Source organism: Amblyomma americanum, chromosome 4 (genome assembly GCF_052857255.1).
Source record: "Amblyomma americanum isolate KBUSLIRL-KWMA chromosome 4, ASM5285725v1, whole genome shotgun sequence".
In the NCBI taxonomy this organism is placed as follows: domain Eukaryota; kingdom Metazoa; phylum Arthropoda; class Arachnida; order Ixodida; family Ixodidae; genus Amblyomma; species Amblyomma americanum.
This window is the reverse complement of record NC_135500.1, coordinates 128,550,044-128,565,012: the sequence shown is the minus strand read 5'-3', so window position 1 is coordinate 128,565,012 and position 14,969 is coordinate 128,550,044. Positions and strand designations below refer to the sequence as shown.

Sequence of the window (14,969 nt, the reverse complement as noted above, 5' to 3'; positions counted from 1 at the left end):
GCCAATCTCGCAATACAAGCGTGATGACTTCCTAGGACAAGAGGCGCTACCTTGGAGGAATTTTCCTTACTTCATGGAAGCCACGAATCTCTGAGGCTGGCAAAGGAAGGTTGCGCACCGCACCGCTAGCCGTCAGAAATCACGGAGTCTGCGTTTACGTCACGTATCGCGTCACTCCATTCTGAGACGTCATAAGAGTTGCCGTGGCGTCATAAGAGTTCCCCGAGTTTGAATCAGAGCGGCGGGAAAAACTTTTTCATCTTCGAATCCAAATTTCTTTGAAATAAATGCATCTTTCGCGCCCGGACAAGCGGCAACAAAGCCATGAAATGCCGAACTATCAGATTTTGCTAACAAAAAAAAAATGATAGAGTTCTCGTCAGTGTCCAGGAGATGGAAGACGGGGCAATGGCTTTATGTGCAAATCCAAATACAACGCATGTAATGTTTCACTTTCCTGTCGCAATAAAAAAAATTGCACTGGGGGGGTGTGTGAAGAAACTCGGAATGGGAGTCGCTGCGTTTCTTGAGAGTAATTTTGCACAGCAGAGCACGCACTCCTGCTGCTTCGTGCAAGCAAAGAAGCGCCAATGGAAAGAACATCTGCAATGGTATAAGCAGTTTTATTCACCTCTGGTGAAATGAATAACTAGGCAAAAAGAAAGCAGCGAATATGCATAAAGTGTAAGCGTTATGTTATTTTGGCTATTAGAATGTTAATTATTTCAGCCGCCATACCAGCACTCAACATGAAGTGAAGCTTGACTAGAAGACATGTACCTGCAAGCTCAGTGGCTTGAAACCGACCTTTATAAAAACTCAACAAGTGGGAGGTCAGCTATAGGTAACCTGCGCTGCTAAGGTGGCACTGCAATTGTTCCATTCGGTGACTCAAAACTGCTTTTGTCAGCCGCTTGGGCCGCTGCAAACGCGAGGACACATTCTGCGCGATTAGATACCCGCGTTTGCCTGACAGCATTCATTGCCTACCTTCTCTCAGCGTAGCCTAGATAGCTGACGCACGGCACGTGCGCCTTCGACAGAGCGCGGAGGCTCACGCCAATAAGCGCCTGAAGGTGGCGCGGAAAAGTGCTAAGAGTACTACCCAAAGATGCTTGCTCTTTTCGCTAGGCAATGTGTTAAGGCGCTGCAATCGGCACCTTAAACTTCAGCGCAAGTTCCTTATACTGAAGACCAGTTCAGCGAGAAGGCGGTGTCACAAAGTGTTGAGACCTTCAAAAATCCACTGCCTGCTAATGCAAAGTGACCACCTGTTTGGCAGTGCTATGGCTTCGAAATAAATATTAGAATGCAACATGGAGTAGTAGGTGCAGGACCTTTGCAGTATTGTATGAAATGTGCTGTTTGTCTTGCTCCTTTGCTGCAGGCTGCTTGGCCTGTCAATAAACACCACAAAACAGTCAGTAACGTGCACTGTACTATTGCAGTTGAAAGCACTCCAGTAATTATTAACACAACAGCATTAAGGCTCCCTTTCTGCAGAAAATCTGGCATTGGTGTTGTGAGTAAAAAAGCATGTGGCCCACCTGCCACCTAGGTCACATGACCTTGTGATGTCATCACAACCTGCCCACCATGGCAGGCAGCAACCTGCACATCGAATCATGAGCAAACTGCCCACCATGGCAGGTAAATTAATGATTGGTCACGAGAGGTTGCTCGGGGAAAGCTATCTGGGTGTCACAAGTCCCACCAGTGGCTGTGTTTGAAGCAGCCACCAGTTGGGGCAGTGGCACATTGCCTAACCACTGCACCACTGCACTAGGAGAGGTATGGACTTCCCGTGATCTATGAATGTAGAGAATAACTGTGTCTGCAAAGTGATACACAAAGAGGCCTCCATGCTGCTGAAAAGGACCCATTAACGCTGTTGTGTCATACCCTTAAGGCGGAGCTTAAGTGTCCCGTCAAGTTTTATTTTTTTATTGTGTCCTCATAGCTGTCCTCAAATAACAGCTAGAATCATGAACCAAGAGCCCTGGTTGCAGCCTAATCAATGTCCAGAATGCTTGGTCATCAAAGGCCACTGTGAATGGCATTTTTAGACTGGCTACAAGGGCCCTCACTGTCTAGTACCATATATATAGACACAGCTACTAGCTCTGCAGCCAGCAGTAATGTTGTTTATTAATACAGGAAATAGGAGGGATAGACATGTTAACAGAAAGAGTGAGGAGGTAGGAAGACAAGGGACAGGAAAAGAAATGAAAGATATTTACACAGTATACAAAAGAATACATATACAGCTGTCACTGAATACTTTTCTAAGGTCCTTGAACAGTGCTCTGCAGACCAAAGGAAGTGAAAATTAAAAGCAGGTACTGGCTTCACAGACAACTGCCGAGCTTGAGCACAGTGGCTTAAGCATACAAGTAACGCGGGCAAGCACCATGCCCAAGCCTGCTTGGACACTACCCACAGATATGTATAGCCTTTGTCAAATGTTTATAGACCTTAGTAATACTTACTGGGGGCTAGTTGGTGCACATTTTATGCGTTGCATATTGCAATCACTCAGTTCAGCCCTTGGGCGCGGCCGGGCAGCCACCAAACCACGTGACGTGACGTCACGACAGACGGAAGAAAAGCTGGGCCCCAACTCGCACGGTCGCGCGCGGCCGCAGCCACCACCCGACTCCCGCTCCTCCCGCTAGGGGCGCTGCGCTATGATTGACGTCACGGCATATGTATAAAAGAGCTGCACTCCTTCGCCGGGACAGTCTTATACCCCTGTCACACGGGCATTTCGAGGGCCCTCGAACCGATAGTCTATAGACTCAAAGGCGATCGAGCGGTGCTACACGGGCAGTTTCAATGGCGATCGATTCAATAGCCTATAGAGTCAACAGAGCAGCACCGAACTCCATCGAGATATGCAACGCATTCTTGGCTTAACCAAGCTAAGCCTGGCCATTTTTTGTAAAAAGACAGCGCCAAAACAGACGGCACATGTAAGAGAGACGGGACAAGCCCAAATTGCAACGGTTTATGCACAGCGGATGCAAGTGAATATCAGTCAGAGGATTAAGAGGGAGAGGAGGAACCATATATGCGCACGAATGCTGTGCATATCAGAGCAGGGATGGTAACCGCACAGGTTTCTCACCGCATTCTGTCTAAAAATGCACTTTAATTGCTTATGCTTTAATTGCTTTAAGTGCTTATGCACTTACTACTGTTTCCTTCAATATGAAATGCCTCGACCAGTTCGCGGGCTATCTTGTCCTTACTCCTGTTTAATATCTTAGTTTCCTTCAGCCTTGCTTTACACATGTTCTTGTCTTTTTCACCACAGGCTTTACAATGATGTGATAAATGAGATCCCGTGCAATTCCTTAAGCCACGATTACGGTCTGCTAGGCGATCATTAATACAGTGGCCAGTTTGGCTGATGTACATTTTCCTACACGTAAGAGGCATCCGATGTATGATGCTAACAGCACACTTAACAAATAGAACTGCGTGCTTCTTTATACATTGTTTTCTTTGTCTTGTTGGGGTCAGTTTTACAGCAAAAGGAAGCAAGTTTTTTGGAGGCAGAAAAACCACAGGTACTTTGTACTTCGCAGCATCATTCTTCAAATTGTTTGCAACCTTATATTTATAAGGGATCACGACTAGTCTAATTTTTTGCTTGCTACTCTGCTATATAATATCTTTCTAGCACAACTGGACAGTGCTTTGACGGAAACTTTTGACGAAGTCAAAGTGCCAAAGATGTTTAGATACGTTCACGATTTTTAAATTTTTTGAATGAAACAGGTACCCTCGTCTTACCCACAAATAGCGGAAGAAGTTTTATCTAGTTTAAACTACTTCGGAACTGTCTGGACCTCACCCATGAGCTTGCAGAAGGCACAATAGGTTTCAGTTTTTAGATATTAACATAACCCTTAATGACGAAAGTGTTTGCTGGATGTATTGCCCTCGCGTGCAAAAGCAATTATTGCCTAATGATTCCGCCCGTTCAAGGACTGTTAAGTGCATGATTGCTCAAATGAACCTGGAATCGTCACTGAAAAAAATCATGTTGCCATAAAGCGGAGGAAAGCTTTCAGATCAGGTTCGGAAGTTGGAACAAGCTGGCTTTCAGACTTCGACTGAAACACAGGCACCGAAGCCTGGATGAAAAAGTTGAAAAAACAAAGGAATACAAAAAAAGCACGCAAGGCAACGTTACCAAAGAGAAAAGCAGACCGGCCATGATCACTTAAACCCATAAGGTAGCGCACAATTTAAAGCATGTTGCAGCGAAGTACAGAGTGCCTGCGGTTTTTTCCGCCCCCAAAAAACTTGCTTCCTTTTGCTGTAAAACTGACCCTAGCAGACCATTATCGCAGTTTAATAAATGGCACGGGATCTCATTTACCACATCATTGTAAAGCCTGTGGTGAAAAAGACAAGAACATGTGTAAAGCGAGGCTGGAAACTAATATATTAAACAGGAGTAAGGACAAGACAGCCTGTGAACTGGTCCAGGCATTTCATATCAAAGGAAACAGTAGTAAGTGCATAAGCACCTCATCACTTTCCATTTATTAGAATTAAAGTGCATTTTTAGACAGCATGTGGTGAGACACCTGTGCCGTTACCATCCCTGCTCTGATATGCACACAATTCGTACGCATACATGGTTCCTCCTCTCCCTCTTGATCCTCTGACTGATATTCGCTTGCATCCGCTGTGAATAAACAGCTGCAAGTTGGGCTTGTTCCATCTCTTACTGTGTGCTGCTGTTTTGGCACTAAGTCTTTTCGCACATAAAAAAAAATTTGATTGAGCCCGATGGGTTTGCTTCTAAGCTGTACTTTGAAACTCCTGCAGCATTTACAGAAGCCTTAAGTTTCAAAGGGGCACGGATGTGAACCTTGCTTGTCTTCAAGAAATTTAGAGCGCTAGAAAAGCTTAATAAGCCACACTGCATGGCCCTCAGCAAAACTTCCTGGACTCTCTACTTTTAACAATAGATCGACATGTGACAACAAAAGTTTTCAGAACATAAAGATTTCAGAGAAGCTTAACTGCTTGGAAGTCTAAGCATGCAGCTATGAACTGAGGGCTGTGCTTTGCACTTCCTGGTTTGACCTTCGGCCTCCCAATGCCCGGCTGTGCCTTGACGTAGCAAGGAAATTCAGCTTTATTGTGGTTTCAACACTCTAAAGGTCATAGTGAGCACCTGTATTTATTACTCATCAAATAAGTCATCTGAAAGTCCTGCATTTTAATGTGCACATTTTCAACATTGAGGAACTGAAACTAATGTTTGGCACCCTACATCAGCCAAGTGAGGAGACAATGAGGCTGTGCAACATGCGTCGGTCCTGTTTTTTGCAGTCTCGAGCTGGACCGCTTTTTCCACCTTCACAACCTGGTACCAGTATGTCAGGCAGCTCGCAAGAGTCCCCTTTTCATTTCTCCTGCACAGCAAACAGCAATGAGAATTCAGCACTTGTGGCTTACATTGCAATGTCACTGTGGTATGGATACAGCACATATTTCTCACTATTTTCAATGCTAATGAAATGTGTCAAGTCAGCATCAAAGCTATGTGAGATATATGTCTAAAAAAATTTCACAGCAGTGCTATTAAAAGCACAGCTGATACCTTCATCATTTTGCAGACTGGCGGCTTGTTTTATGCGATTGTCAATGACAAATTGAAATTACAAATCCTGATTTCACGCGAATGACACCTGATTCTATCATTATGAGCCAAGATCTTTTTATACCCACTGTAATCTCATAACATGTCTTGGTCAAATGCTGGTCCCTTTAGCGAAGACTATGCAATTTAGCGGTGGTCATACACCTGAAGGCTAAAGCTGCTGCTAGTCATCTTTCAAGATGCGCACAATTGTGGACATGCAAAAAATCTCTTGTGCACACAAAAAGAGTGCAGGCGACACCCAAAGACAAACACCAGTAATATGTTTGCTTAGCATCATACCGAGGCGATCTCTGATAGGTTGCAATAGGATGAGCTGGCCTTTGGGATGTTGCAATGGAATCAGTGTGACTTGCCTCCGACACCCCCTCCGGGTTCGTCTTGACCCTAGGTAAAATGACCACATGTGCCTTCAGTTCTTACCTGCTCTTGAAAGGAACAGTCTGTAATGTTTTATGACAAAGTGCATGTGCCCGGGACAACTGTACTACAAGGACCCATTCTTTACTGCTGCAACGAAAAATATAGTGTTCAATATGCATGACTCCACAACGGTCTTGTAAAAGCCATGTAGAAGATTGTTACGAAGAATTTTTCTATTTATGGATGTGCTCACTTTTATGCATCCTGATGCCGGAAACCATCATAAGTGAGTAAAATAGCAACTGCACACTGGCAAAAATAACGAATCAAGAATGAATATAACCCGACCTGTGAGACAGTACTTAGGCAGTTTTAGTCTAGCTTAGTGAGCACTTCTGTTTGCACATGCGAAGCCGCTGTAGCACACTCATGTACATCTTCTCGATGGCAATTTTAGTTAACTTAGTAAACAAAAGAAACAACAGCACAAAGCATTTCACTCAGCAATATGAAGGAAGCATCGCCTTTCTATTTGTACCTTTATGGCATCAAAGGACATATTCATGAGAGCGTAAGCTAAACAAAAATACAGTGAACACGTGTGAAAAGAAAGAACACTTCGTAATAAACCGCATGCAATTTAAAATTTACCAAAATGGTCACGGGTTGGGATGCACCAATAACATCGAAGTTTCTCTGCAGAGTGGTATGACAGATTGTTTTGTGCGATCAATAATGACAAATTTAAATTACAAATCCTCATTTTATATGACCGACGATGCCAGATTCTATCAATAAGAGCGAATATTTTTTTATATCCACCATAATCTCATAGCATGTTTTGGTTAAATGTTGGTCCATTTTAGGGAAGACCATGTGTCTGCATGCAATTTATAACAATAGTGGTGGTCACACACTAGACAGCTAAAGTTGCTGCTAGTCATCTTTCAAAATGCACACAATTTATGGACATGCAAGATATCTCTTGTGTGCACAAAAAGAGTACAGGCAACACCCAAAGACAAGCACCAGTAATAGGTTAATTTGCTTAGCATCGTACCGAGGCGATCTCTGATAGGTTGCAATAGGATGAGCTGGTTGCAATAGGTATGTCGCAACAGAATCAGTGCAACTTGCTCCCGACGACTTGCCCAGGCTGGAGGTTGCAATAGGATGAGCTGGCCTTTGGTGTGTTGCAATAGAATCAGTGCGACTTGCTTCCAGCACCCTATCCGGGCTCATCTTGAGCCTAGGCGAAATAACCACACGTGCCTTCAGTTCTGACCTGCTCTTGAAAGGGACAGTCTGTAATGTTTTGTGAAAAAGAAAAGAGAAAATATTGGATGCATGTGCTCAGGACCACACTTCCGCAAAGAACTGTAATCAAGAAGCCTTACAGGCGTTCCGAGATGAAGTGTAGGATATGGATTGTCTGGTGTTGGACGGCCATCGACAAAATGAATGGAACATACCTGTTGAAAAAAAAGAAATGCACAAATGCCCACTGGTATTTGCAAATGTGTAACGTCATTTTTTCACACCAAAGAGTGAAACAAATGGGAGCTAATAGTGCACCTTCTCATTCTTCTTTCGACTCATGGTCATCAATAACCACTCAAGCGCCCATGGGTACTGTTTATTAATTTGTTTTAAAGGGTTCTTGTCTAAAATCGATAGCAAAAAAAGCGAAATACTACCAGATATTAGGTCACCCTCATGCAAAAATGCTCAATCTAGCTTATCCAGCACCAGACACACTGGAGACTAAAAGCGATCACCTTCCTTTGATCTCTCAACTCATACAATGGAGCGAACCAAAAAGAAATAAAGCATACAGGCCAAGATACTGCTCTGCCGCCTTGGCTCAAATGTTTAATTTTTTTTATGGCCACTCCCTCCCTTTACCAGAATAGAGGGGAGACTTGAAGGGACTGATACGGTATAGTCTCCAGCTAGCCGTGCCCCCACCTCCTTCGTCTAAAAATGTCCTTGCAGTTTTTGCGAGCCAGACACAGCCCCCTGACGACTGCCGTCAAAAAGGCAGATGCCCTCGCAGAACAGAATTTGCGCAAAGGAGTGGCTCCAGTGGTCACTGCGAGGAGCAGGAATGAGAATTTAAAAAAATTATTTGCAAATTAGTGGCTCACTTTTGAGGGCCTGTGAGGAACATGCATGCTCAAATGGCATTTACTCTACATAATGCATGCATTTGACAGCCACTTTCAAAACCGTTTGATGGGCTCTTTAATGTGCACCCAACTGTATACATACTGCGATCACCGTGGATGCCTTTCATGGTAAAGCAAATATTAATTTTCAACAGAAAACAAGGACACATTAAACAGCCTCCACTAGTAGGTGGGAGATTATCTGAACGGCTTTCTTGATGCAAATCTGACAATGCACAAAAAACAGAACGTCTACTGAGCTACGCTGTGTGATAAAAAGGAAGCTGCAGTTTTTATGCACAAGCACACACGCGCGAGGCAAAAGAAAGATGAATAGACGTTTGGCTTGACATGTCACTGGCTTTTATATGACGTTCAAGTTTTACATCTGCCCAGGTTGCTTATGCCATCTCCATCTGTAATCATAGATGATAGTGTCTCAAACAGACGCTCTGTCATGAGGGCATAGTCAATACAGGAACTGCAGTCTGAAATTGCCCATGTGAAGGCACTGCGAAATTTTGGGGTACAACTTCCCACCACCAAACCTCCTCTTTCCATGAGTTCCATCAGCTTGCGACCATTAGAGTCAGTCCTGCCATCCATTTCTTCAGTGTGGGCACTGAAGCCACCCACAATCAATAACTCATGGTGCTGCAGCAGCACGTCAGCATTCTTGTATAAGCAGGCACACGTCTAGTCGTTCTGGTCGCCATGTGGTCCCGGTCAGAGGTACACCACCGCCAGGGTCACTGAGAGACTCTCTAGCCACATGCGCCCTTGGCGCTGGTCTAACTCGGATCCATCACTGTGGCTCATACCACACAACCGTGATACCACCTCCTTTGCTCTCTCTATTCTGCCAGTTCAGGTTTGCCAAGTCCGGCCTGGCCGTTTTGGTGGGGCCTCTTTCCCTAAGGTGAGCCTCTGTCAATACCATGATGGTTACCCTATCATCATGCTTGGGTTTTGCTAGCTCCAGCCACTTCACCTCCCTCCCTAGAAGGCCGAGTGTGACCTGATTCTGTGGCTTCCTCGACCTGCGACACTTCCTTTGGCTTTGTGTGGTCCCCATGCCCTGTACTCTGTTGGCTTGCATTGTCCCTGTCGGTAATGGCAGTTGTTGTCCGATTGACAGGTGCACCTCTATTGGTTTCGAACAAAGTTCCTCTTGCCTTGCGAGTTCATCTGCATGAACACCTTTCCCAAGGCCTCCCTCAAGCTCTGCTTGCCGAGTGCTTGCCATTCTTGAACTTGACTGGCTGGACATGTCCTGCCATGTGATTGACAGGTCCACCCAAAAAAAAAAAACACATGCCCATCCACCCAGTTTTTTTTCTATATGCTGTGTAATAAATGGGCCCTTCTCAGGACTGCTTTTATGTGCCTTGCCATCCAGAGGAATTCCACCTGTGGTCCAAGTTGCTGGAATACTGTTCATAGCACCATGTTACAAGCATGGCCTCTGTCATTGGCGTTTTCTAAATTTTTCAGTGGCCTCTGGAACAGCATACATGACCACATTGCTTCGAGAAAACCTACAGGCCTACAGGCTGATCTTCTCTTGCAAATATTCCACTTCAGCTAGAGGATCAGAGCTGCTCTGCATGTTGGCCTGACCAGTATGTAGTAATATGATGAGGCCTTCATCAACCTCATGAGCTTCAAGTACAATCCACTCGGTCCACTGCATCCCACAATGTGCTGTGCAATTTGGTCTGGAACATCAGGTGACTATCCATGTGAGCTACTGCAAGAGCACTCAGCTTCAGCCTCTGCGTTACTGTCACCAAACACAGGTACAGCTAGAAGCAATATGTGAGGGAGCACAGGAGCGTGTGGCCGCTGTGGTTCACAAAGCACTGCCACCGACGAGAATAGCTGGCACCAGGGGCATGCTGCAGACAAGCGCTACTGCGCTATACTACTGTGCTACTAGCGCTTGTCTGCGTCATTCCTCTCATGTTCCTTCCGCGCTATTTTTCATCATGAATGCCATCAGCTGGTCCACAAACTGCTGGAGCTGACATAACTAGGCCTCCAGTGCCCTGTACTTGGAGGGCTCTTTCTGCATCTCAGCTCCTAACTCTTGCACGTCCCTTTCGTTGATCTTAAGAGTCGTCCCCCATCTGGCAACCTAGACCTGTAGCTGCAGAGAACAGCCAGAGCAAGCTCTCCTGGATGGCTTGAGTTATCTCTCCCTGGAACAAGGTGATCTGTACCCACTGCCGGCATTCGGACTCCTGAGCCTCCTTGGCCTCTCCTAGCTCCTCAAATGGAGTTGCCTGGAGGTCCAACCATGCGCCACATTTGGGGCATGCTACCCAGTTTTTCTTGTCATTGCCAGTCGGCCCCACAGTCTGCACTGTGACTTGCCCATCACACTGGAAAACACGCACAAACACATATGACGGGCCACTGGCTCTCACAATCGCACCACCACCGGACTTGATTGGCATGTTATTTGACTTGACAGGCGTTGTTGTTGATGGTGCGATGGCTAGTCCCTTCGTAGACGGTGAACCTTTGGCTGGACGCACAGAAATAGAAGTGATCAAGAAGGCGACTCATTCATGTACGCACACGCATGCTCACACATACTAAGAGACAGGCAGAGCCGATATACATGGTTACAGCTGGTGCTCTACCACTCGGCACTGAAATGGTGCTCTATTGCTGTAACCAACACTGAAGGCTGATTCACATGCATGCGACTGAGCTGCGCGACACAGGGAAAGATTTCCAACATGGAAAAATTGAAAATTGGTTTTTGTGGAAAGGAAATGGCGCAGTATCTCTATCACATATCAGCCCACACCATCAGGGGAGGCTTCACCCACCACCAAAAGGGAAGGGATAAAGGAGGGAGCGAAAAAAGAAAGAGGTGCCATAGTGGAGAGCTGTAGTGGAGGGCTCCGGAATAATTTCGACCACCTGGGGATCTTTAACCTGAACTGAAATCACACAGCACACGGGTGCCTTAGCGTTTCGCCTCCATCGAAATGCAGCCGCCACGACTGGGCTCGAACCCGGGAACTCCAGATCAGTAGCTGAGCGCCCTGATCCGGAGTTCCCGAGTTCGAACTCAACCGCGGCGGCTTGTTGGAACCTCGTCACTCTGGCCCCTTGAGCTGCCGGCTCGATACGGTTTTTGCGCTCGCTGCTGCAGCGGCAATCGCGAGTGGAAAAAAAAAAAGAGTACTGATGCAGTGTGGCAACATTTTGCGAGAGATATCACGACATTTTGCGAAACACCACTGCGCCACGTACCTGCGCAGCACCTTCAGCGGAAAAAGCCCATAAAGGGTAATTGTGTTGGGTAAGAAACTTTTCATTCATGAATTTCACACGACACTTTGTTTCACTGCAATTTAATCTACAGCTTGCAGTGTATATCTGGAAACAATAGAGCAATTCGGAAACCGCTTTTCTCGTAGGTCTTCCCACAGGTCTTGGTCAAAGCACTGTTTTTTACATGTCTGCCTGTTCTTTTTTGCACACTGAATATTTTTTTCTTTTTAACCGCCTCTGTTCTTTACTTTCAGAACTGCAGCAAAACATCTCCTGAAGTGCCTTTTATTTCTGCATGAGCCCGCCGTTTTCATGCAGCTTCATGGCACTTCGATGGTATGTCGATAGTCGATAAAAGGGAAGGTTTAGGGGCTAATAAAGCACTTTCGTCTATAGTTCTCCCTATGATGAAAAGTGACGTTATGCCGCAGCTTATAGACCACTGATTTCAAAAACGTAACTGTGGCCTGCAGCTTCTGGCTCCGCTCGAGATATGTCTTTCTTGATCGCAGAAAGTGATACAAAAAAAAAATCCTACATTAATTAGAGCACAGACAGGCGCTGGCATATAAATGTACCGGCTTATTCTCACGTCCTGCTCTCATGTCTCTTTACAGTAGAACTGCACGCATGCATATAACTTGATTGCTGTTCTGTCGCCTGAAATATGTAGTACACTTGCAGTAATGCTCTTTGCTCCCTCTGAAAATGCAAAACTGTTCATGGTAGCAAGCTATGGGATTTCTCAACTAGATACCACTGACATTTTCTGCCACAGTTTTGGTGACATTACTACTTGCTCCTCAAGACATACTCAGATGAGATGGAAACGGGACAAGCCCTTTCACGGAACTACAAACACTGAAACATATGATTTATGAGTGTTTAACGTCCCAAAGCAACTCAGGCTATTAGGGACGCCATAGTGAAGGGCTCCGGAAATTTCGATCACCTTTTAACGTGCACTGACATCGCACAGTACACAGGCCTCAAGGATTTCGCCGCCGTCGAAATTCGACCGCCAAGGCCGGGATAACCGGCGTCTTTCGGGTCAGCAGCCGAGCGCCATAACCACTGAGCCACCCGCGGCGGCCAAAAAATTCCCCAAGCTATGAATCTGCGCGATGCCGGTGCACGATTGAAGATCCCCAGGTGGTCGAAATTATTCCGGAGACCTCAACTACGGTAGCTCTTTCTTTCTTTCTTCCTTCCTTCCTTTCTTTCTTTCTTCCACTTTCCTCCCTTCCCTTATGGCGCGGTTCGGGTGTCCACCGAGATATGTGAGACAATTACTGTGCCATTTCCTTTCCACAAAACCATTTTTTTAACTACGAACCATCTAGCCCGTTCGCAAGTTCTGTTAAACCATCCTATGGTCATGTAGTGAACTTACCCTGGCAGAGTTTCCAGGATCGAAACCTTTCCTCTGTAGGTTGGCTATCCAGCGCTTGCGGACGAGCTTGTTGTGCTCGCCTCTCGGGAAGTTGTGCATAGAGAATGGACGCATACACGGGCAATCTTTGTGAAGTTCGGGGTTATGAAGTGGACAGACGGTCTCATCCCAGATCTTTAGGTCTCTATCACAGTTCTTACAGACCAAAACAGCGCATGTTTTGCCCCTGCCTTTCCACATCTTGCTGCAAAAAAACGCGTTCCGACCAAGAACCCAGTGCGACAGCTACAACAGCTGTTCGGCCTAGAAGGCTTTCGATGGCGCCGCAGTTGTTGCAGTCCCCCCGCCACTACCTGCCACTAAACCTGCCACGAGCTGGTGGCGCCATCTGTTCTATAATGCGCTAACTTCGTGCTGTTAATAATTGCAACAACAAATAAGTTTATTCAAGAAAATATATTGCGACAAACTTTAAAATTGTATTGCATTGTGATATAAAAACCGATATTAAATTTTGTGTTGAATAATTAAACAGGTAGCACTATCTCTTGGCTTGCAAAACTAGTGACCGGCATTGTGGCGGCAAATCTAAATAATTTTACTTTCCTCGCCTAGACCTATGAAGTGCGCTGCCAAGTTTCAAACCAAGAAATGTGCATATTTAGTATTATATTTATCGTAGATACCTGCACATAAAACTTTCCCGCCTCAACCGCTAGCTCGTTTACGGTGAAATTGAGCGCACAGCTTGCATGTAGCGTTTAACGGTATGTATACCTGGTTTGGTGGCGCATGAGCCGAGATCGCGGAACCTAAGGCCTCCAATTACGCATTTTCTCCGAGCTGGGTGGCGCCATCAAATGACCCGTACGAGCACCACGCAACGCTCGCCTCGGCGCCTATCGCGTAGCTGCACCTCCCCCCGTAGACAGATGATGCCACCGCCGCCGTGCGGAGCACCACTCCTACTATGAATGCGGCGGCCACTCTTTTCTGCCCCTGTACGCGACGAGCCAGACCTGCCACTTGACATCGGCATAATTCACGCGCTCGAGGTGCCCTATCGGCGCTGCGTCAGCAGTGCATACCGATAGCAGTTGACTGACCAGATGCCGACGTACCAGTTCGGGTAACTATCTTCTCCACCATGGAGTAAGTTCGCATAGATGGATCTGACTGCGGGGTGCATCAACAATTTTTTCTTCGTAAAAGAGAGTTTATGATCCCAGGAACGATAGAAGGCGCTGTCGAACACCCACGTTATCAGATACATTTATCTGTGGCAGCATGTCATCGTTGCACAGGTAGCCCGACCTGATGTCGCCTGCGATGACTTCGTTGGTGAGGATGATGATACGCTTAAGAAAACATTAGTATGCGAAATACGAATACTCTTTCACTGCCACAAATCTGACGCAGACGATAATGAGGAGGCCGACCCACCACAGCTGCCGTGGAGGCTTACGCCACGATTAGCCATATCGCGTCCCTTGTGGGTAGCACCGCTATTGGGGAGGGACAGGGCACTGCTCTAGGGAGCCTGGAAAGAGTCATAATAGGTTCCCGTTTGAATAAACAGACGCGCATAACGGACTTACACTGTCTGATTTTGCATTTTTGGCTGTAATATGGGAAGTCTACTTACTACAAACTTTGGATGCTACGAACGCAATCCTCGTGACCGTCAGGCTCAATATAAGTGGGCTCGACTATGACAAATTCTAATATTGTTATAACGTTCCCATGTATAACCATAAAACATAATTGCCAATGTTTTCAAGCATTGGTTTGGTTTGGTTTGGTTTATGGGGTTTAACGTTCCAAAGCGACTCACGCTTGAGGGCCCGGCGCTGCAGTTAAGGGTTCCGGAAATTTCGACCACCTGGGGTTCATTAACGTGCACTGACATCGCACAGTACACGGGTTGTCTCTCAGAACTTCTTCGACTGTTAGTGCAGTAATGATGTGTTTCATCCAGTAGAAATTTGCAAGTACGTATCTGAGATGACGCCTACCATAAAGTGCATACATATAGTCCAAAAGTTCAGTTCGAAACTTTGCATTTAAC

The 14,969-nt window shown here is 46.0% G+C and overlaps 2 protein-coding genes across 2 annotated transcripts in view; both read right to left on the bottom strand.

The window, feature by feature from the left end:
• Window positions 1-14,969, bottom strand: part of LOC144128347 (exosome complex component MTR3-like) — a 176,951-nt gene that overhangs the window by 25,242 nt on the left and 136,740 nt on the right. The gene's annotated exons all lie outside the window — the stretch shown is intronic.
• LOC144128344 (uncharacterized) lies at window positions 3,908-13,256 on the bottom strand. Its single transcript, XM_077661679.1, has 5 exons — window positions 12,902-13,256; window positions 7,447-7,521; window positions 7,110-7,354; window positions 5,969-6,073; window positions 3,908-5,438 (listed from the first exon to the last, which is right to left on the bottom strand). Exons 1-5 carry the CDS (start codon window positions 13,139-13,141, stop codon window positions 5,258-5,260), a joined length of 846 nt encoding a protein of 281 aa, XP_077517805.1. The 5' UTR covers window positions 13,142-13,256; the 3' UTR covers window positions 3,908-5,257.